This window comes from Brienomyrus brachyistius, chromosome 20 (assembly GCF_023856365.1).
Source record: "Brienomyrus brachyistius isolate T26 chromosome 20, BBRACH_0.4, whole genome shotgun sequence".
In the NCBI taxonomy this organism is placed as follows: domain Eukaryota; kingdom Metazoa; phylum Chordata; class Actinopteri; order Osteoglossiformes; family Mormyridae; genus Brienomyrus; species Brienomyrus brachyistius.
Window position 1 is genome coordinate 738086 of NC_064552.1, and position 22093 is coordinate 760178.

At 50.0% G+C, this 22093-nt stretch overlaps 2 protein-coding genes across 21 annotated transcripts in view; both read left to right on the forward strand.

Moving 5' to 3' along the window:
- Positions 1-12604, forward strand: part of LOC125715750 (dynamin binding protein) — a 32718-nt gene extending 20114 nt beyond the window's left edge. For 15 of the 20 annotated variants that reach the window (XM_048987622.1, XM_048987621.1, XM_048987624.1 and 12 more), the window contains 13 exons: positions 1361-1554; positions 1962-2061; positions 2531-2678; positions 3599-3616; positions 4445-4644; positions 4739-4869; positions 4957-5061; positions 5768-5896; positions 6333-6665; positions 7030-7200; positions 8604-8799; positions 9010-9677; positions 11640-12604. In XM_048987622.1, coding sequence (XP_048843579.1) covers positions 1361-1554; positions 1962-2061; positions 2531-2678; positions 3599-3616; positions 4445-4644; positions 4739-4869; positions 4957-5061; positions 5768-5896; positions 6333-6665; positions 7030-7200; positions 8604-8799; positions 9010-9677; positions 11640-11825 — 2579 coding nt within the window. In that variant the 3' untranslated portion in view covers positions 11826-12604. The other 5 variants (XM_048987628.1, XM_048987629.1, XM_048987630.1 and 2 more) reach the window with 5 other exon arrangements.
- Positions 12605-13865: 1261 nt separating this feature from the next.
- Positions 13866-22067, forward strand: habp2 (hyaluronan binding protein 2). Its single transcript, XM_048987670.1, has 13 exons — positions 13866-14003; positions 14941-14974; positions 16829-16924; positions 17154-17261; positions 17376-17501; positions 17588-17704; positions 17913-18084; positions 18482-18588; positions 19553-19775; positions 20415-20557; positions 20835-20969; positions 21549-21691; positions 21845-22067. The coding sequence occupies exons 1-13, from the start codon at positions 13896-13898 to the stop codon at positions 22004-22006; spliced, it is 1674 nt and encodes a 557-aa protein (XP_048843627.1). The 5' UTR covers positions 13866-13895; the 3' UTR covers positions 22007-22067.
- The last annotated feature ends 26 nt before the right edge of the window (positions 22068-22093 follow it).

Below are 22093 nucleotides of genomic sequence, written 5' to 3' on the forward strand. Positions count from 1 at the left end.
CTGTGTGGCTTCCAGCCAATGGCTGCTCACTTGGAAACCTGAACATATCAGGCCAGCAGCCTGTGTCCTGGGCGTCCTCACTGGGGGGGCATAAAGGCTCCACCGCTCTGACAGGGCAGTAACTTGTGAGTTTGGGGAGGGGGGGTGTCACAGACGCCTGTCCAAATGGGGGGGATCAAACACATGCCTCTGCTTTCCTGTTTCCTGTTTTGATTTAAATGGAACTCAAGCCATTCAGTCAGTATGTTTACATGCACAGCTACAGTTATAGCCCGACTACGCCATTTAATAGGACTACTGTCCTTGTCCTGGTATACGTGCATGGGTATACTGGTATACTGAGTGATCTTCTGGAAAAGGTCTTCTGGAAAAGGGCCTTTGGACGTTTGTGGGCCTTTTGCTGTCCTTTGCAGGTCTTCACAGGCCTTTGCTGTCCTTTGCGGGTCTTCACAGGCCTTTTGCTGTCCTTTGCGGGTCTTCACAGGCCTTTTGCTGTCCTTTGCGGGTCTTCACAGGCCTTTTGCTGTCCTTTGCGGGTCTTCGCTGGCCTTTTGCTGTCCTTTGCGGGTCTTCGCTGGCCTTTTGCTGTCCTTTGCGGGTCTTGGCTGGCCTTTTGCTGTCCTTTGCGGGTCTTGGCTGGCCTTTTGCTGTCCTTTGCGGGTCTTGGCTGGCCTTTTGCTGTCCTTTGCGGGTCTTGGCTGGCCTTTTGCTGTCCTTTGCGGGTCTTGGCTGGCCTTTTGCTGTCCTTTGCGGGTCTTGGCTGGCCTTTTGCTGTCCTTTGCGGGTCTTGGCTGGCCTTTTGCTGTCCTTTGCGGGTCTTCACAGGCCTTTTGCTGTCCTTTGCGGGTCTTGGCTGGCCTTTTGCTGTCCTTTGCGGGTCTTCGCTGGCCTTTTGCTGTCCTTTGCGGGTCTTCGCAGGCCTTTTGCTGTCCTTTGCGGGTCTTCGCAGGCCTTTTGCTGTCCTTTGCGGGTCTTCACAGGCCTTTGTGGACGTTTGTGGGTCTTGGCTGGCCTTCATCGGCCTTGGCCCGGCTGGAGAGTCTCCACATGGGGTACAGCTGGGCTTTTGTTTGTTCCACTGAGCCCATGGTGTTCTCAGAATATGGGCTGATGGAGGTAATGAGACAATGGCTCGGAGTCTTCTAGCCACAGTGCTCAGGGTGTCTGGTGCACACAAGTGTCACCGGCAGCCGTCTTTCCTCATCAACTATGTGCTGCCCACCCCCCCACCTGTCAGGGGGCCACTGTGCCTTGGGTCGGCTTTCCCAGACGGCCGTGGGGAGGGTGCTGGGCGAGACCCCCAGATTGAGGATTTAGCATCTGACGCCCCCCCCTCCCCCCATTTGCTCCCTCCCCTCAGAGATGACGCTGCTGTCTGCTCAGCCCCCAAATCCGGAGGGCCCCTCCACGGCAGCTGTCACCGAAGACCGAGAGCAGAGGCTGCTGGAGAAGAGATCCAAGGTCATCGAGGAGCTTCTGCAGACAGAGAAGGACTACATCAAGGACCTGCAGATGTGTGTGAAGGAGATTTTCCAGCCCTTGCAACAAAAACAGGTGCTGGACTTTGATTTGGATAAGGAGTGGCTGTCCTGTCTGCCTGTCTGTCAGTCTGCCTGCCTGTCAGTCTGCCTGCCTGTCAGTCTGCCTGCCTGTCAGTCTGTCTGCCTGCCTGTCAGTCTGCCTGCCTGTCAGTCTGCCTGCCTGCCTGCCTGCCTGCCTGCCTGTCAGTCTGCCTGCCTGCCTGCCTGCCTGTCTGTCTGTCTGCCTGCCTGTCAGTTAGTCAGTCTGCCTGTCTGTCTGTCTGCCTGTCTCTCGGCCTGCTGTGTTTCTCTGTCTGTCTGCCTGTTTCTTTGCCTGCTGTCTGTATGTTTGTGAATGGGCACTGCCCTTTGAAATGATTTGAAGTAATGCAGCCTGCTGGTGGCTCTGACCATCGTTCTGTGTTATTCCTTTTCACAAAGGTCCCGAATGTGGACTTTGAGGGCCTCTTCGGGAACATCACAGCAGTCATCGAGATTTCTGAGCATCTGTACAGCAGCCTGCTCGACTCTGATTCAATAGGTGCGTCTGCTGAGTGGGGCATCCACCGACATTGCTTGCAGGATAACCCTCTCCTGTGTGTACGTCCGCCTCGCTTACGCTGCTACACACCGCAGGTGACACGTCACTGTGTGCTGCCTGATTGCAGTTGGCTTTACACTTGTTTCGGGGAGTTCTGTTTGCGTATGTAAGCCAGGATGGTCACAGGAGAGGTGCCTTTATGGAAGGTGCCCCAGGGACGCTTCCTGGAATCCTGCCTCCCTGTGCACTGCAAGCAGGAAACCTGAACTGGGGTAAAACGCTGTACAGATTGAAGAAATGAGGGCAGATTAAATATGGGAGGGGTAACGACAACAATAATCATAATAGTAATAATAGTAATGGCCCTGGGTCACTGTCTTCCCTCACATACAGAGTGCAGTGTGTAGGGATGGATGTCCTGCAGGGGGAGCCGTCATTGATGAACTTTTCCATGTTTGATGTCGAGCAGGTCAGGTGTTTCTGGATCACAGGACAGATCTGGAGGAGGTGTACAAAATCTACTGCCAGAACCATGACGACGCTATCACGCTGCTCGAGAGCTACGAAAAGGACGCCACCATCCAGAGGCACATTCTGGAATGTCTGGAGAAGCTGAGGTACGGGCCGAGTTGCTGGGAGGTGCACCCCCACACGAAACCTGATTTTCCACCACTGGCGCCAACAGACCGAGCAGCTCTGAGCAAATGCCCACTGTTTATCCTCTGCGGGAAACTCCTCCAGCTCATGCAGGGGTACAAGGCTGCCAGTATGCCTAGGGTTCCAGGCCCGTCATATTTCCGCCGCCTTCAGGGTTTAACCACCTGAGCAGGATTACGTGTCCGGAGCGTGATTCCGTGCGCCGCTGACGCTCTTTCCCACCTTGGTGATGAATTGGACAGTTGGGCCAGGAATTCCAGAAATGTGGTTCGTTTCGCTCCCATTCAGGCATCAGGAATTCCGGGCAGGTGAGGAATGCACATCGCCCGGTCCAGCCCTCTCCAGGTCCGGTTGGGTCTGTCCGCTCCTCGGCCTTCCCAGTCTGGTTTGATATAAATAAATCAGGCAGCTGTTAATAACAGCCGTATCAGACGGAGGATGCTGTTTGTGTGCCTCTGAAGCGTCAGCTTGAGATTCCTGGGCTGGATGAAGTCACCCGGACTTCGGCTTTGAGGCTGATTTAGCTATCAGAGCCCCCCCCATGAGGGATTAATGGGCTGGTGTCAGCCTGTTCTGTGTTTCAAGCAAAGGCTGAGTAATTGGTGATGCTGGTGACTAATGCTGCTGGAAATCACACCCTCGTTTTTCCATGCCTCTGAAAGTAGAACTGGCATTCCCAAGCACGGGCTGAGATGCATTCCCACAGCGGCGCCCCCTTCTGGTTTTACTGACACTCCGTTTTGTTTTGGAAGAGCAGATCGAAACATGAAAGTGAGCGTAGGCTGCCTGTAGCTCTGTACTCTGTCAGCTCCCGGCTCAGGTCTTTAACTCTGTCCATTTTTCTCCTCACGCCCTCCTCCCCCCACCTCTCCCTGGCCAGGGCGGTGTACCGTGAGTGGTAAGTCCCCCCCCCACGCTCCGTTCCGCCCTGCATGCCATTGTGTCCTGGTCCTGTAATTAACAGCATCCTCCAGTCCAGCCCGTCTGCCGCTTTTCTTCCTCTTCTCTTTTCGTTTATGCATGCATGCATTTGTGCTTGTAACTTTTTTTGAATGACAATCACGCAATAATACTAATGTGGCCATGGAGGGCATATAGCGCCACCCAGTGGATCAGTGTAGAAGCACAGCATGATCACATAAATTCCCTGTAAAATCTTGTAAATCAGCAGTACTCACGTTAAACTCAGGTAAGAATTCCGTACTAACAAAATAAAAATTTCGCTCTTGTTAGATTTATGTCTGCCATTTCAAACTTTGAATTCATACTTGAATATAACTCTATGATTGGATTAGATTTTCTTCTTTGCTTGGTAAATGAGCGCATTGGAGCGCCGGACTCTCTTGCCAGCACCAGCTGCCTTTGTCCCTCATTTCAGGAAATGGCAAAGCCTGGCATTTATAAACTGAAGTCTTTATGTAGAGCAGTGCTGGTTGGAGGGGCACTGCAAAGCTGTGGATGGTCCATCACATGGCTGCTCACCTCAAGCGCCCTGGAAATGAGTGAAGTAGAGTTCTGAGCAGGATGCTTTGCTATTCTGCTCGGCAGGCATTGCCTGTAACTATTTGTTTTGCTTCGCTTGCCTTGCAGTCCTGTTGTCCATGTGATGAAGGAAGGGGAGTGTCCCCCTTGGGCCTGACTGACAGGCAAACTGGCCAATAACTATGAGACATGTATTGACTGTTACAGGCCTCTGTCTCTGATTGGCTGCGCCCTGTGTTTGCAGGGGAAAGACCAACTACATCAATCTGGGCTCCTTTCTCATCAAGCCCGTGCAGAGAGTGATGCGTTACCCACTGCTGCTGATGGAGCTGCTGAATGCCACGCCCACGGCACACCCTGACCAACAGCAGCTGGCCGACGCCGTCTCAGCTGTCAAGGAGATAAACGTCAACATCAACGAGTACAAGAGGAGGAAGGACCTGGGTAATGGGGGAGGGGAGTACTGCTTTCACACCTGTATCTGCTTGAGTTTGTGAATTTGTGGTAGTGACGACCTCACTTTGCTCTGGCCCCCTAGTGGTGAAGTACAGGAAGGGCGATGAGGACACTTTGATGGACAAGATATCTAAGCTCAGCATGCACTCCATCATCAAGAAGTCAAACCGTGTCAGCAGTCACCTGAAGCACCTAACTGGCATCTCACTGCAGGTGGGCCCTGCTCTCTGTTGCCCCCTGATGGACATGGTGTCATCCCTGAGCTGCTCTGTAGTGTCCGTTCCTTTTGCCTTCCTGCAGATCAAAGATGAGGCATTTGACGAGGCGGAGAAGCGATTCCGACTCCAGGAGCGGCTCATCAAGTCCTTCATTCGGGACATCTCACTGTACCTGCAGCATATACGGGTGGGTCTCCATCTCACTGTACCTGCAGCACGTACGGGTGGGTCTCCATCTCACTGTACCTGCAGCACGTACGGGTGGGTCTTCATCTCACTGTACCTGCAGCACGTACGGGTGGGTCTTCATCTCACTGTACCTGCAGCACGTACGGGTGGGTCTCCATCTCACTGTACCTGCAGCACGTACGGGTGGGTCTTCCTCTCACTGTACCTGCAGCACGTACGGGTGGGTCTTCATCTCACTGTACCTGCAGCACGTACGGGTGGGTCTCCATCTCATTGTACCTGCAGCACGTACGGGTGGGTCTCCACCTCACTGTACCTGCAGCACGTACGGGTGGGTCTCCATCTCACTGTACCTGCAGCACGTACGGTTGGGTCTCATCAGGTCTTCACCTGGGACATCTCACTGACATTGTGCAGCATATGTAGCACATGCGGGTGGGTCTCCATCTCACTGTACCTGCAGCACGTATGGGTGGGTCTTCATCTCACTGTACCTGCAGCACGTACGGGTGGGTCTCCATCTCACTGTACCTGCAGCACATGCGGGTGGGTCTGCCACACATGCCCACTGCTACTCTCTGCATACTCTCACAGCAGCCCTGTGCACCCAGTGCTGCCTTGGTACAGGAATGCTGAACGGAGGGGCAACTCCCTTCTGGTTGCTGGGGGTTGCCGCTCTATGATGCAGTCGTGTTTCCCCACAGGAGGCCGCCTCGGTCAAGGTGCTGGCGGCCATCAGCTTCTGCGACATCTACACAGATGGGAACCCGATCGACCCGGAGCGCTTCCAGGGGGCACATCGTTGCATTAGTGACAAGCATTTTGCTGACTTTGTAAGTGCCGGTGGCGGTCCAAAGTACTGGTATTGTACTAGAAATTAGAAATGCAACACAATGAAACCACTGGCAGACTGGCATTGACCCATAGTAAACTACCAGTACAAACCAGACCCAGAAGGATTTAGGTCACGGGTGAGACAGTGTGCCATGGTGCTTGGAGATCACTGGTCACTCAAGTCACGCGTGATTTACATTAATGTGTTTGATGTTGATGGTCACTGCTAGTTTCAGATTTCAGCTGTAAATGTGCTACTTTTATTCCTGGTAGCTGTAGCAGGTGTTGAGCTGTAACAGAGTAACCTCTCCTTCTACGTTATTCTCTCCTTCCTCTCCTTTTCCTCCCTTTTCTCCTCTTCCTCCCTCCTTTGCTTCCTCTCCCTTCCTCCTGTCCTCCTCTCCCCCCCCCTCCCCCTCCCTCTCTGCTGAGCAGAAGGAGCGGGCAGAAACACTGGTAATCGCCCCCCTCACCCAGCTGCTGTCCATGTTTGCTGGCCCCCACAAGCTCATCCAGAAGCGCTTCGACAAGCTGCTCGACTACGACAGCTGCAGGGAGCGAGCAGAGCGGCTGCGGGAGCGCCGGGCGCAGGACGAGCTGCAGGCCGCACGCAACAACTACGAGGCACTGAATGCGCAGCTGCTAGACGAGCTGCCCAAGTTCCAGCGGGCGGCTGAGGGGCTGCTGAAGGGCTGCCTGTGCGCCTTTGCCCAGGCACAGCGCGATTTCATCGGCCAGGCCCTGGGAAAGCTGCACCCGCTGTTGCAGGTGAGGCTGAGCGACTGAGCCCCGGGCAACCTGCACCCACGCACCCTCTGCCCGTCGGTGAATCCAGAACCTTCTGCCTGGGGCGTTTGTCCCAGGAATACAATGATGATGATTGTTATTGTTGTTGTTATATTTATTGTAGTAGTGATGGGATATTGGTTTATTCTGCAATTGACTTCAACCAAGATGCCCATGTTTCTCCATTTACCTGGATGATGGACTTGAGAATTCATGCTAAGCCGATTTCTCACAGCACAGCATCCGGCTGTGGCCTGGACCCCAAAGTCATTTTGCAGTTTCCCTGCAGCCCTGCCCATGTCAGGCTGTGTCACCCTCAAGTGTCCTGGTCTTTGTCCCTCCTCAGATGGCTGGCGCGGCAGCTGTGGACAGCAATCTGGTGGCCCTGTTCCAGGAGGAGCACGGCCGTGTCCTTCAGCATCTGCAGGCATTCAGCTTCTTCCCAGAGAACCTCCCTGCCATTCGCAAGCAGGCTGAGAAGAAGACCTCCGAGCGACAAGTCCCCAGGAAGCAGCCGGTGAGTCACACCCCCCGGGCACCAATGGGAGGGAGAAGAGGGCGGAGCCCTAGTGGCACAGACCTACCAGGTTTTCTGAGACAGCTGAGAACGAGTTGGCTGTATTCAGGATGAAAAGGATTCTGGGTATTATGTCTGGGAGGTGGCCTCTAGCACCAGATACAGGTGGTGCAAATGGGGTCCTGACAGAAGTGGGCCGCAGCCTGCTTCCTGTATTCTTACAATTGTAGCGTTGGTGCTGTAGTTTTATATTTTAGCGTTATTATTACCCATAATGCTAATGCTTTTGCATTAATGTATTTAGCATTACCATTTTGCTTTATCGCTATTATCTTACTTCTGTAGCCTTAATGTTTTAGCCACATAATCGCTATCCGCTTGTTAAGTCGACAAAATGCCAAGGAGGGACGAACTTACGACGAACTTACAGAGGCTGCCTGCGCTGCTCCCCTCCATTCCTACAAGCACTCAGATGTCCTTCCTTGTGTGTTCTGCTGCATATATTCAGTATAACAGCCGGACAGACTTTGTTTTACCAGTTACCCTCGCTCCAGTACTGGGGTCATTTATCAGAAAACCAAAATGCTCCCAAACCGTCAAATATGACGGACTAACCAGGATTAGCCGTAGCAAACCCACAGCCACGATTAACAGTGTTTAACTTAAATCTCATCTTAAATCTGCCCCTCATTGTCTTTAATAATACGTAACTAAAGAAGTTATGCTGAATAATGTAACCGGCTCCTCCCCTGTGGTGTGTTTTTTACCATTTGACCCTGGAAGCTGTTCCGCGTTACGCGGGACTTGTGTTATATCAAACAAGTGGGATTCTACCTACGCTTTAATAATACCAGTTTAGCTTCATTGCTGAATTCTTCCTATGTTTTTGTGTTACCATTTTAGCATCATTGCTGAATTATTCCTATGCTTCAGCATTGCCAGTTTAGCTTCATTGCTGAATTCTTCCTGTGCTTTTATCGTGACCAGTTTAGCCTCATTGCTGTATTCTTCCTGTGCTTTTAGCGTGACCAGTTTAGCCTCATTGCTGTATTCTTCCTGTGCTTTTAGCGTGACCAGTTTAGCCTCATTGCTGTATTCTTCCTGTGCTTTTAGCATGACCAGTTTAGCTTCATTGCTGTATTCTTCCTGTGCTTTTAGCGTGACCAGTTTAGCCTCATTGCTGTATTCTTTCTTACCACTATTGCTTTATCACTCCTGCATTACCCTAATTAGGAGTTTCGGTTTTAGCTCTTTAGGTTTGTCCCTCCATGGTCATTGTACTGTTATCATTGTAATCTTACCTCTTTTACTTTATCTGTCCAGCATCCCAGTTTAGCTTCACTGCATTATTTTCACCTGTAACTTTCCTGGTCTCTGTCTCTCCTTCTCTCTCTCGGCTGAAGCCCTGTACCCTGCAAACGGATCAGCATCGTGAAGCCCTGCTGTCCCGCTACGGCCCAGAGAGGCTGTACCTGACCGAGAGGAACTTCAACGCGGCCCAGGATCTTGACGTGTCCCTGCAGGAGGGGGATATGGTAGGAGTCATCAAGCAGAAGGATCCCATGGGAAGTCAAAACCGCTGGCTCATTGACAACGGAGGTGGGTTCACCTGAATCTAGTAGTGCCCAAAGGTGCATGAGGAGAGATCTTCCTGGCATCTGCTGCCAGTGAACTTCTACATGCATGTTATAACCTAAAGGGTTTACTGATCCTTATGTTGACATGTGGACCATAGTATAGTTAAGATGGGTAAAACTGATATTGTGTATTAAAATGACTGAAACTGATGGTCTTTTCTGCTCTCCACAGTCACGAAGGGCTTTGTGTACAGCTCCTTCCTGAAGCCCTACAACCCACGCAGGAGCCAATCGGATGTTTCGCTTGGTAGCCACTCCTCCAATGAGTCCGGCTATGGCGGTTCCTCCCCTGTCTTTTCCCGCCAGAATAGTAGTAGCACTATAACCTTCAACCCAGAGGCTGTGGCCGTCAGCTTCTCTGTAGCCCCACCCCCGAGCCACTCCTCTTCTACAGCCAATCCCCAGGATTCTGCTCTGATGTCATCCCGCAGGCTCCCTCAAAAAGATGACCAAAGTAGTCAGAGAGACCCTCTGGACTCTTCATTCCAGACTCTGGCCAATCACAGGGACTCTCCCGATTCCTCCCAGCAGAATGTGACCTCTCGTGGAGCACAGTCCCATTCTTCCTGCCAGAGCCACATGAATAATCAGGACCTGGTAGATTCCTCAGAAACAGACACTCGTTTTTCCCTCAAGCAGTCAATGCCAGGTCCCTCCCAGCAGTGTAGCCAATCAGATGCCGCCTGCAGTGACCGTATCCAATCAGAATCTCCTCAGCAGCGATATGACCAGTCAGACAAGGGATTTAACTCTGTTGCACGCCGGAATAGGGAACAGAGGAAGCCTTTGTACCATTCAGAGGAATTTGCTGTGCCAGAAGAGGACCCTGATGGACACCAGGTAAACACCTCACAGCCCTATCTGATGTTTGATTGTGGCAGAGATACCTGCTCGAGTATACTGTATGTTGCCATATCTCAGATGATATGATACAGCCTCTTAAACTACATGCTCCTCCTCTCATTGACCTTTCCCTTGTAGTGGTTAGAACTGTTGCCTCACACCTCTGGTTTGGCACCCCATCTTGGTGTATTCCCTGCCTTGTGCCCATAGCTTCTGAGATAGGTTCCGGACCCCCCATGACCCTGAATAAGACAAGTGGTAACAGAAGATGGATGGATGGTTTTGGATGGTTACCATAACATTTTGTTGACGAGCTGCCTCAGAATATATCACCTCATACAAGCGCCGTGCTCTGGGCTATGCTCGTGTGGCCTGTAGCTGCCATGGTACGAGACAAAATGGCACAATGGGCTCTATGCACAACAGACTGTTACGCCACATCCGTCATTCCATAATACAGTGAAACGTCTTCCGCTACATTTCCTGTCTACTGTAAACAATGGCAGACTCTGACATACTGCGACGGCCTGCAAAGAGATTTGCTTTTCAGAAACAAGAGAAACAGTACTATGAACACTTTTGTGTCCTGGAGGGCACTGCGTCTTCAACTTATAGCGCTGGCCTCAGTTTTCATGCTTTTCCGCAAGACAAAGCCCAGAGGGGACGGTGACTAGTGCTAATTCAGCGGCATTGGTTTGTTAGGTGTAAGGTGCACAACCATCACTTTCTCCCCGAGAAGCTGTGCTACAGACATGGCAGCGACTGAAATCCTGCAGCTAAAAGAACAAATTAGGTAGTTGGAGAAGGGTTTTAAAATGTATGCATCATCGTTCATTCATGACTATGAAGGTGAGTGTTGTAATATTTTTTCGTCGTCTTGGCTAGCTAGCTAGTTGTAGGCTAACATGCTCAATGTAAATATAGCTGTAAGCTACTACTGTAACAACAGTGACAATGTTTCAGGATACCAACACAGATTATAGCAGAGAAAGCTACTTCAACACATGAAGAAACATAACTTAAACTTTGTCACTGTTGTTACAGTAGTAGCTTACAGCTATGCTTACACTGAGCATGTTAGCCTACAGCTTGGTAGCTAGCCAAGACGGTACAAAAAATATTACAAGACTCACCTTCCTAGTCATGTATGAACGATGATGCATACATTTTAAAACCCTTCTCCAACTTGTTGTTGGGTGTTGTGGATCCTGACCGGCAGAGTCGACGGACATTGTTAATGTTTAGCTTTGGCAGCTCGCTGAGACACCTTGTGTAGAACAGCGCCAGCTCTGGACCGGAAGCAGCGTAACTATATTATTTGCAATGGCGGCGAATGTTCTACTGACGTGCATAGAGCCCATAGTGTTGCTTTTGAAAGTACTGTCAAAATACCAAAATGTGATGGTATGAAAAATTTACTACCCAAGTCTGCTATATGCAGTCATTTTTGAGCTCTTGTGACCCATGCCGATGTTGCCCACGTCTTGCAAATCTATTACTCACTGTACTCCTTCTTGTGACCCATGCCGATGTTGCCCACGTCTTGCAGATCTATTACTCACTGTACTCCTTCTTGTGACCCATGCCGATGTTGCCCACGTCTTGCAGATCTATTACTCACTGTACTCCTTCTTGTGACCCATGCCGATGTTGCCCACGTCTTGCAAATCTATTACTCACTGTACTCCTTGTGACCCATGCCGATGTTGCCCACGTCTTGCAGATCTATTACTCACTGTACTCCTTCTTGTGACCCATGCCGATGTTGCCCACGTCTTGCAGATCTATTACTCACTGTACTCCTTCTTGTGACCCATGCCGATGTTGCCCACGTCTTGCAGATCTATTACTCACTGTACTCCTTCTTGTGACCCATGCCGATGTTGCCCACGTCTTGCAGATCTATTACTCACTGTACTCCTTCTTGTGACCCATGCCGATGTTGCCCATGTCTTGCAGATCTATTACGCCCTGTACTCCTTCAGTGCTCGCTGCGGAAATGAGCTGAGCATCACGGCCCATCAACGCGTGCGCATTCTCGAGTTCCAGGACATGAATGGCAACCAGGAGTGGTGGCTGGGCGAGGTGGCCGGTCGCCGTGGATACGTCCCCTCCAGCTACATCCGCAAGTCTGAGTACACCTGAGGGATGGGCCTCCCCTGTGAGGTGCCTGATTTCTGCCGGTTCCACTACTGGGCCACCCTCTCCAGAGCCCCGTGGATGAGAGCCTTTGGCGTGTAACTGTTCTGTGCCTTACCTCAAGCTGCTGAGGCCTGCTGGTGGGATGCCTGTATGAGGCTGCACCAAAGGTCTTCACGTTACACATTTAGACATGTAGAAAATAAGCTGGCATCCTGCTTGCATAAAAGTCCCTATTTGGAAACACTCCTCACAAGGATGCCAGGGTGCTTTCCAGGAGTGAGTGAATGAGGCATGTCAAGGTACATAGTTCTAAAGGAAGCGGCGGGACGTGCTGAGGTGTGAGTCAATTTATCTGCAGACCAAACGTTTGGGTTCCTGACAGCCGGCATTAAAATGAACATCTTCAGGTACTGGGCCTTTTTTAATGATATCATGCGTGCAGTGACCAAGCAAACCCTGTCATTGGTGCGGGGAGAGTAGTTGGCCCTTAACAATACTAGTTCTGAGATAGTCAGGCGTTCGACCTGAGTTGGCAGTACTGACCTGCCCAGTTAATCTGAGGGACAGCACTGAGCCTGGAGAGAAGCACCTGATCACACACTGCAGGTGTGGTGTTTTCGGCTCACACTGGGCAAAGGCACTAGGGGGCGTCAGAGCAGTGTGTGACTGCCTCCCTGCTGTAAGTATCCCATCATGCTGTGTTACTGAGAATGTATTCACTTTATACCATGACGTGATTATTTTATTCCCACTACAGTTCTGAATAAATCAGGTCTTTTGAATTCGTGGTGTTGTTCCTGAGTGATTTTTTGTGATTTCCTCCTGCTCCATATGCAAGTCTGAGGCTCCGTCAGTGTTGCCTTGAGCGAGATCCCGCATCAGCAAACACTCCCAGGTCCCACAATCACACACACCCCCACTTGTGTACCCACAGTCCCATGTAGCTGACCATGCATTCCTCTCCATTTCTGGGTTCTGTCTGAACCCTGCAAGAAAGTGATACAGTCGAAATGGGTCCCAATGCTACAATTCTGAGGCCTGTCAGAAACCCTTAAGCAGTACAGCCAGAGGTAAATATACAGGCCTTGTGTAACAATGCCTGTGCCATACACACCTGTATCATTACCATATCAAAGTTTGTATAAGCTGTGATGGAAAGTGTCCCACATTTACTGCTTACATACCGCTCTCTTCCAAATGGAGCCTGTGTCACCCAGCTGGTCTCTTCCAAATGGAGCCTGTGTCACCCAGCTGGTCTCTTCTAAATAGAGCCTGTGTCACCAAGCTGGTCTCTTCCAAATGGAGCCTGTGTCACCCAGCTGGTCTCTTCTAAATAGAGCCTGTGTCACCCTGCTGGTCTCTTCCAAATGGAGCCTGTGTCACCCAGCTGGTCTCTTCCAAATAGAGCCTGTGTCACCCAGCTGGTCTCTTCTAAATAGAGCCTGTGTAACCCAACTGGTCTCTTCTAAATAGAGCCTGTGTCACCCAGCTGGTCTCTTCCAAATGCTGCCTGTGTCACCAAGCTGGTCTCTTCTAAATAGAGCCTGTGTCACCCAGCTGGTCTCTTCCAAATGCTGCCTGTGTCACCCAGCTGGTCTCTTCTAAATAGAGCCTGTGTCACCCAGCTGGTCTCTTCCAAATGCTGCCTGTGTCACCAAGCTGGTCTCTTCTAAATAGAGCCTGTGTCACCCAGCTGGTCTCTTCCAAATGGAGCCTGTGTCACCAAGCTGGTCTCCTCCAAATGGAGCCTGTGTCACCAAGCTGGTCTCTTCCAAATGCATGCTGGACCACAACCATTGTGAGCAGCAGGGTGGGTGTCCCAAGTGAAGACAGCAGGCTATAAAATATTACAGCACACCGTGTATTTAAGAACATTTATGTTAAGATTTACCATAAAGCAGTACAAATAAAGTACAAGTAAAATTGAAAAGTGAAAAATGCTTCTAAATCATCTGGACTGACAGGTGATCTTTGACCACTGTCCTTTCACCTCAAAATCAGTTTGATTTAGTAAAGTCTGCTGACCCCTTAGGTTTGGTTAATGATTATCCAGCAGCACTGGCTGTAGGATGCATGTGTCTCCACAGGCAGAAGAACGCCATGGCGGCTAGGGGCAGGATGATGGGGAGGCTGCTGCTTCTGCTCAGTGTTGCTGTGTTCATGCAGCCTGTAGCTGCTACGGTACGTATCACCGCACACGCGTACTACGTAGTGGGCCATGCTCATATGACCTGTAGCTGCTACGGTACGTATCACCGTACACGCGTACTACGTAGTGGGCCATGCTCATATGACCTGTAGCTGCTACGGTACGTATCACCGTACACGCGTACTACGTAGTGGGCCATGCTCATATGACCTGTAGCTGCTACGGTACGTATCACCGTACACGCGTACTACGTAGTGGGCCATGCTCATATGACCTGTAGCTGCTACGGTACGTATCACCGTACATGCGTACTACGTAGTGGGCCATGCTCATATGACCTGTAGCTGCTACGGTACGTATCACCACACATGCTCTGCGTACTGGGCTGTGCCTGTGTGGCCTGTAGCTGCTTTTGGTACATTCTGGGTCGTGCTCATATGGCCAGTAGTTGCCTTGGTACATATCACTGCACACGGCGGCTGCTTTCTGGACTGTGCTCGTGCGACCTGTAGCTGCCTTGGTACGTATCACTGCACACAAGCGCCGCATCCTGCACTGTGCTTGTGCAGCCTCTAGCTGCCTCAGAATATATCACCTCATACAAGCGCCGTGCTCTGGGCTATGCTCGTGTGGCCTGTAGCTGCCATGGTACGTTTCACTATGCCGTGCCCTGGGCTGTGCTCCTGCGCCCTCTACCTGCCATGGTACGTATCACCACACACACGTGCTGATGATCTGTGTCTTCTGCGTCATGAGGGGTTTTCTTGTTTGCTTGTAAAGTTTATATCTTTAAAGTTTAAAGTGTGGATTTTGTGTATTTGTCTGTCTTGTGTGGAATGTGGTTAACTAATAGAACATAGTTTTATTGTGTTATCCAATTCAAAATGTGAAATTCTGACATAAAAATAACATCCGAATTCACTTGAATTCCATATTCTAAAATTGCCACACTGGCAAACTGTCTTGCAGAGCCTCTTAGATGAGCTGAGTGATGCCTTCACTGGTGAGTTTCTGTCCCATTCATGCTCAAAGATCTAGTAAGTTTGTCCTTTGGGTGGCTTAACCGAGCTTTTCCACCGAGAAGCAAAGCGTATCCAGGCTGTATCATAAGCTGGTGGTTTTCCATTGTGAAGTATTGTTGCATGAGCACCGTCTGATTGGCTGAAAGCACAGAGAACCGCGATCTGCATTGATAAGCCTGGATTATATGGGTATATTCAGAGTATCATTCATTATTAATTGTATTGTACATTGCAATGCATTGATGCATTCACAAAAACTGCTACTACTGCAGTGCTCTCTGTCCTCGAAGGCCACCCTACCGAAACAGCACTTCTTAAAGTGACTAATGATTTCCTAATGGCTGCAGATGCTGGGGAATGCTCAGTGTTACTACTACATAGTTTCGGATAGGTTAAAATGACACGTGGGTATTTCAAGCAAGGCTCCTGCCTTGTTTACATCATATTAGCTAAGAGGACCTTCCCTGTATCCCGCTACTCTCTGGATTTCCCCAGGATCTGTCCTTATTTTAACTATATATTCTTCCTTTAGCTCAGATTATTAATTCTAATAAATCTAATATTCAGATTATTTGTCTTTTAAGTCAAATCAGTTCTGTAAATTTTCTACTTTGGTCCGTTGTTTGATGGAGGTTAACATACAGTTAGCTACTAAACATTTATGTCTAAAATCTGAGGTTTTAATCGCTGTTGCTCCAGATTTATGTTCTTTGATTTCCAATAAAATTACATCCCTTTCACATTCATCTTCTCTTATTTTTGTCGTTGAGATTTGATTCTTATATTCTCATGTGCCTTTTTCATTTAAGAGCTTCGCCTAGTTGGAGATCTATGTTCTCTTCTGACGAGTTGGAAATATTCGTTCATGCTTTTATTTTGTCATGGTTTGCTTATTGTAATTTTCTTTATACTTGTCTTAGCACGTTGCTTATCTTACATCCTCAGCAGCTGGGCTTTTAACAAATCAAAAAGTCTCATATTACTCTTATATTACATTCACTTCATTGGATTCCTGTTTAATTCAGAATCGAGTTTAAGATATTGGTCCTTACATTCAGAGCCAGGCCCCGCAGTTCCCAATGGATCTAGTACGTCCCTATTTGGTTGGCCGAGTTCTAAGGCCCTCTGATCAAGGAGTCATTTGTGCTCCACGGATCAGACTTAAAATGTGTGGTGATGGGACGTTTCATGGCCCCAAGGCTGTGGAATGATCTTTCTCCATCATTGCCTTTTGCAGACTCTGTTGAAGGTTTTAAAGGGCAGATAAAACCTTATGTTTTTTCTCAGGCTTTTGGGAAAACCTGACTTTTGTCGTCTACTTTCACTTGTGTATTTTTACATTGTTAGGTTTCTTGTGTTTCTATCTACTCTGTGTGTTAGTTTTGTACAGAACTTTGTGACTGTCTGTGAAAAGCACTTCATGAATTTTACTTACTTACTAATTCTGATGTTTGATGGTAACATAACAAAGGGATTCTCACAGACTTACTAGCAGAAATTAGCAGATAGTAAATCATGGTGTATACCGTGTGATCAGTAAATAGGCTCCTCTTTGGTTGTACCTCACTGTCGCTCACCAAACCTAACCTTTCCTGAGCCGACCCAAATGCAATGGAAGACCCAAGTGAGCTGGAACTTGACTGTAACTAGTCCCTCTTCACTGTATAGCTTGGTTTCCGTATGCCAGTGAAAAGTGCCATGAGGCTTGGTGTCACATGTCAATGTCTTCAGCAAAGGTAGCAGCAGAATGTTGTCAGGAAAACAGTTGATCTCGGGTGCCGTGTTTGCATGTCCTCATGGAGAAGAAAAGCTCACCTCACTGTCTCCTTGGGCAGCTTTTATTTCTGATCTATTCTCCGAAGATGAAGATGATGGGACAGAGGAGGATGATCTCAGTTTGGACTGGCTATATGACTTACTCGGCCTGTCAGGTAAGATAATATACCGGGAGGTCATGAAGATACCATTCTGTCTCTGGAAGTACCGTTTATATAACCTGGCTGGCACAAGTGTCCTCTGCCTGGTATGAAAGTGATGTCTGTATCCTGGGACCACCAGTACTTCATGTTCATAAAGCCAAGGGTACGTGGATCTTCACATAATTGGGGCCATAGTTTAGTGGCTTCTCTTCATCTCCATGCACTCCTCTTCCTCCCTCAGACCCTTGCGATCCAAATCCGTGCGACAACAACGGGGTCTGTGAGGTTGATGGAGGCAGATTCAAATGTGTCTGTCCAGAGCCTTACTATGGGGAGAGATGCCACAAAGGTGAGGGTCAGTCCCGGCACTGTGGCCTTTGTCCCGGTGGGATGGGTTCAGCGTAGGCAGAGGTGTTGTGCAAAGGGAAGGTTTTGCGAGTCTTTCTCTCTGTTTGTTTTTCAGTTAAGAAAGTGTGCAAGCGGCGCAAGCGGCGCAGGTGTCGTCATGGTGAATGTGTAATCACCAGCACCCCCCCGTACTATGCCTGTATCTGCAGTGCGCCCTATCAGCCTCCACGCTGCGAAATACGTGAGAAACATCAGCGACAGTGAACATGCCTCGTGGCTGACACAGAAGGCTTCTGACGTATCTCGACGTCTCTCATCCCTCTCCAGCCTCTCCCTGTGACCCTGACCCCTGCCTGAACAGCGGTACCTGTGTCAAGGACACTTCCAATTCCAGCTTCCACTGTGAATGTCCAGCCAATTTCACCGGCCAGTTCTGTGAAGTCAGTAAGTCTGCACACTGTTCCTCAGTCCCTCTCATTTACCATTACGACTCACTGGTCACAAACTGGTGGCAATAGTCTGCTGACTGCATGGCGGTTTCAGGTATCTGCTAACCACAGAAGCATTTCGTTCATCCAAATCCTGGAGGGCACTGTAAGTTACATTATACAGATGCTAAATAGCTGTTGACATTCTGGCTATGTGCTGCCAGGTCCTGACGATTGCTATGAGGCCAACGGGGAATCGTACCGCGGCTTTGTGAGCAAGACTGAGCAGGGTGGTATCTGCCTCCCCTGGAATGCCTACTTCATCATTGTGAAGAACTACAACCCCCTGCTTGAGTACAGTGGGGAAAATGGCATTGGAACCCACAACTACTGCAGGTCTGATGTGTAGCTGAATTAAATGAATTTTTTTTTGCCATTTGGTCAAGTACAGGTTTCACTGGAGTTCCATAACTGTGATATGACATATCCCATCTTGCTCTCTTTTTCAAGACACACACAGCTGAGTCGAAGCTGGGGTGGTTAACATTTATTTGGGGGGGGGGTGGTTAAGGGGCTCGCTCGAAGGCCCAACAATCCTGACTACTTTGCCAAGGATGGGATTCAAACCAGTGACACTGCATCACACAGCGCCCCCTGGTGTTAAAAAAGCAGGTTGCATCCATCCTGCAAATAGGCTCTGCTGGAAAAAGAATGCCGCTACCCACTTTATGTGGTGGTAACCGGCTGCAACTGCAGATACTGTGCGAGTCCGTAAGCATGGCTTCCCCCCCAGGAACCCAGATGGAGACTCTCGGCCCTGGTGCTACATCAGAGTCAAGAACGAACTGATGTGGGACTACTGTGATACCAGGAAATGTCCTCAGATGGTGAACGTAACAGGTACCTCGGGGCAGAACCCTTCGGGCAGGTTCCTCGGGGCAGGTACCTCGGGGCAGGACCCTTCTGGCAGGTTCCTCGGGGCAGGTACTTCGGGGCAGGACCCTTCGGGCAGGTTCCTCGGGGCAGGTACCTCGGGCAGGTACCTCGGGGCAGGACCCTTCGGGCAGGTTCCTCGGGGCAGGTACTTCGGGGCAGGACCCTTTGGGGCAGGTACCTCGGGGCAGGTACCTCGGGCAGGTACCTCGGGGCAGGACCCTTCGGGCAGGTTCCTCGGGGCAGGTACCTCGGGGCAGGACCCTTCTGGCAGGTTCCTCGGGGCAGGTACTTCGGGGCAGGACCCTTCGGGCAGGTACCTCGGAGCAGGTACTTCGGGGCAGGACCCTTCGGGCAGGTTCCTCGGGGCAGGTACCTCGGGCAGGTACCTCGGGGCAGGACCCTTCAGGCAGGTTCCTCGGGGCAGGTACTTCGGGGCAGGACCCTTTGGGGCAGGTACCTCGGGGCAGGTACCTCGGGCAGGTACCTCGGGGCAGGACCCTTCGGGCAGGACCCTTTGGGCAGGTACCTCGGGGGACTGGTCAGTAACTTTATAAGTTAATAATACAGTTAATTTAGCTGCCAGGAGTAAGCTTACCTTTAGTAACTTACAGCCAGTATTTAGGTGAAATCCAGTAACTGGCTTAGGGATGCAGGGCGGTGCAGAGACTTTTGGGTGGGGGCCTACTGGGATGGGGGGGTTCCCTTAGGGGCACTCAGGAGCCCCGGCCACCTCTGTCTGCCCCTTACTTACTTATTCCATTATTTTAAGCCACTATCCAGAACTGGCTGAAACCTTTAGGTTCTTATCTCGGCAAGTTGATTAACTTACTGATCTCGAGAACTAACTCAACTCCAGGACTTACTGATCTCCAAAGCTCCTGTATTAACCTTATAAGACTGAATGTAGCTGTTTGTCCGCTGAGCTCAGACAAGAAGACAATCGTCAAACCCCCTGAGGGAGACTTTTCCACCTGCGGTGAGCGGAGCGTCGTCTCCCCCCGGATCCTGGGGGGCAGGAAAGCCTTGCCTGGTGCCTACCCTTGGCAGGCCTCATTCCAGGTTCGGAAGAAGGGTTCCTTTGAGGAGTTTAGCCACGACTGTGGGGGTATCCTCATCCGCTCCTGCTGGGTTCTGACTGCAGCCCACTGCATGTGAGTACGCCTTATTCCCTGCACGCAAGTGTGCCTTTCTTACTATGTGCCACTGTGCCTTCCTCACTATGTGCCATGCTCCTCCCTCCCTGTGTGCCAGTGGGCCTTCCTCCTTCTGTACCAGCACACCTTCCACACTGTATGCCAGTGAGCATTCCTGACGACCTACCCGTGCACCTTCCTCCCTTCATGCCAATGCACCTTCTTCACTCCATGTGCGTGTTCCTTCCTCACTGTGTGCCAGTGCACCTTTTTCACTCTGTTCCAGTGAGCCTTCCTTGGTGCCTCTCGGTGTACCTTACTTACTCCATGCAAGCGTGGCTTCCTCACTGTGTACCAGTGCGCCTTCCTCCCTCCATGCCAATGTGCCTTCCTCACTACATGCGACTGTACCTTCCTTACTATGTGCTAGTGTGCCTTCCTCCCAGTGGGCCAGTGCTCCTTCCTTGCTCGTTGCGAGTATGCTTTCCTTGCTGCATACCAGTGCTCCTTCCTCACTGTGTGTCAGTGCACCTTCCTCGCTGCATTTGAGTGTACGCTTCATGCTCCTCTTTTGATGTGTGACAGAGCTGAGCCCTCAGAGCACACTGGTCAGACCTTTGCAGTAGTGTCTCTGTGTTAATCTGTGTTCTTTTTTAGTAATGAGCACAATGACATGAGGGTTGTGCTGGGGGCTTTGAACATCAACCGAGAGGATCCCAACACCCAGACTTTTAATGTCGTAGAGACTATAATTCATGAGAAGTACCATGAAACCTCCAGTGCCTGGTACAATGACATTGGTGAGATTGTCATTCTTACATATTTAAGTGTTTCATTTGCATATTTATAAAGCAAGATAGTTTTGCTGTTCAAACTCAGGCCTCACGTTGCACTCACACCTGACTCCACTTACTGACTACTCACAGATACTACATGAAGGTTTCACCTGCAGTCCCAGTTAAAGCTTTTTCCATCCGTGTGACTCGGAGTCTGGGCATTTGCTTTCATTGGTATGAGGAGATGGGTGATCGCAGTGTGCATGTAGCAATGACCCAAGTCTATCCTCAAACCGCTCAGCTCTGCTGAGACTGCAGGCTGTGCACGGACACTGTGCCAACGAGACAGACTTTGTAAAGACAGCCTGCCTGCCAGACAGAACTTTCCCAGATGGGATGGAGTGTACCATCTCAGGCTGGGGGGTCACAGAGAACAGTGAGTGTTCCTGAGTGACTCACTACCTCTCACTCTCTCTTTCTTTGTTTCTCTCACTCTGTATGTCTGTTTGTCTCACACTCTATGACGCTTTATCTCACACTCTGAATCTCTGTTTTTCTCACACTCTGAATCTCTGTGTTTCTCTTACACTCTGAATCTCTGTGTTTCTCACACACTCTGAATCTCTGTTTCTCTCACACTCTGAATCTCTGTGTTTCTCTTACACTCTGAATCTCTATGCTTCTCTCACACTCTATGTGTTTCTTGCTCCTTTCCTATCTCTGTTTTTCTTCCACTCCCTTTATTTGTTTCACTCTCTGTTTCTCTCGGTCTTTCCCTGTGATTCTCTCTCACTCTGAATCTCTGTGTTTCTCTCACACTCTGGTATCTCTGTGTTTCTTTCACACTCTATGTTTCTCTTGGTCTTTCCCTGTGATTCTCTCACACTCCGCATCACTGTGTTTCTCTCACTGTCTGTATCTCTGTGTTTCTCACTCGGCATCTCTGTGTTTCCTTTACACTCTCATATCTCTGTGTTTCTCTCATGCTCTTTATCTCTGTGTTTCTCCATAACAGCCCATGCATCCAGCCAGCTTCTTCATGCTAGAGTGGTTCTAATCTCCCAGAAGCTGTGCATGGGGGAGAAGGTTTATGGGGACGTGTTGGATGACAGCATGCTCTGTGCTGGAAACATGAAGGGTGGTGTGGACTCCTGCCAGGTCTGAGTCTGTCTGTGTATCTACAGTGTGTGTACAGTGTGTCTGTGGGAGGCATGTGCACAGTGTGTGTCTCTGTAGTTACACACTCATACACTCCAATAACTAGTGTCTCAGTATCGACACAATTATCCAGCAGAGCTGTTTCCTGTGCAGGGTGACTCTGGTGGGCCCCTGACGTGCGAGCGCGATGGACGGCACTATGTGTACGGAGTGGTCAGCTGGGGTGACAGCTGTGGCCTGAGGAACAAGCCGGGCATCTACGCCAGGGTCACTCACTTCCTCGACTGGATCAGCTCTAAGTTACCTGCCCTGTAACCTGAGCATGCTGAGTTAGTAATCACCATTAAAGTAAGCCAGCTCTTTTCAATGATACCAACACAGTCTGCTTTGCCTGTGCTGTGT

Excerpts from the sequence above, each read along its gene's own strand:
- habp2 (XM_048987670.1), top strand. The coding sequence starts at position 13,896 with ATGTGTCTCCACAGGCAGAAGAACGCCATGGCGGCTAGGGGCAGGATG. Across the intron at positions 16,925-17,153 it reads TGACTTACTCGGCCTGTCAG|ACCCTTGCGATCCAAATCCG; the intron begins GTAAGATAATAT and ends TTCCTCCCTCAG. Across the intron at positions 19,776-20,414 it reads CTGACTGCAGCCCACTGCAT|TAATGAGCACAATGACATGA; the intron begins GTGAGTACGCCT and ends GTTCTTTTTTAG.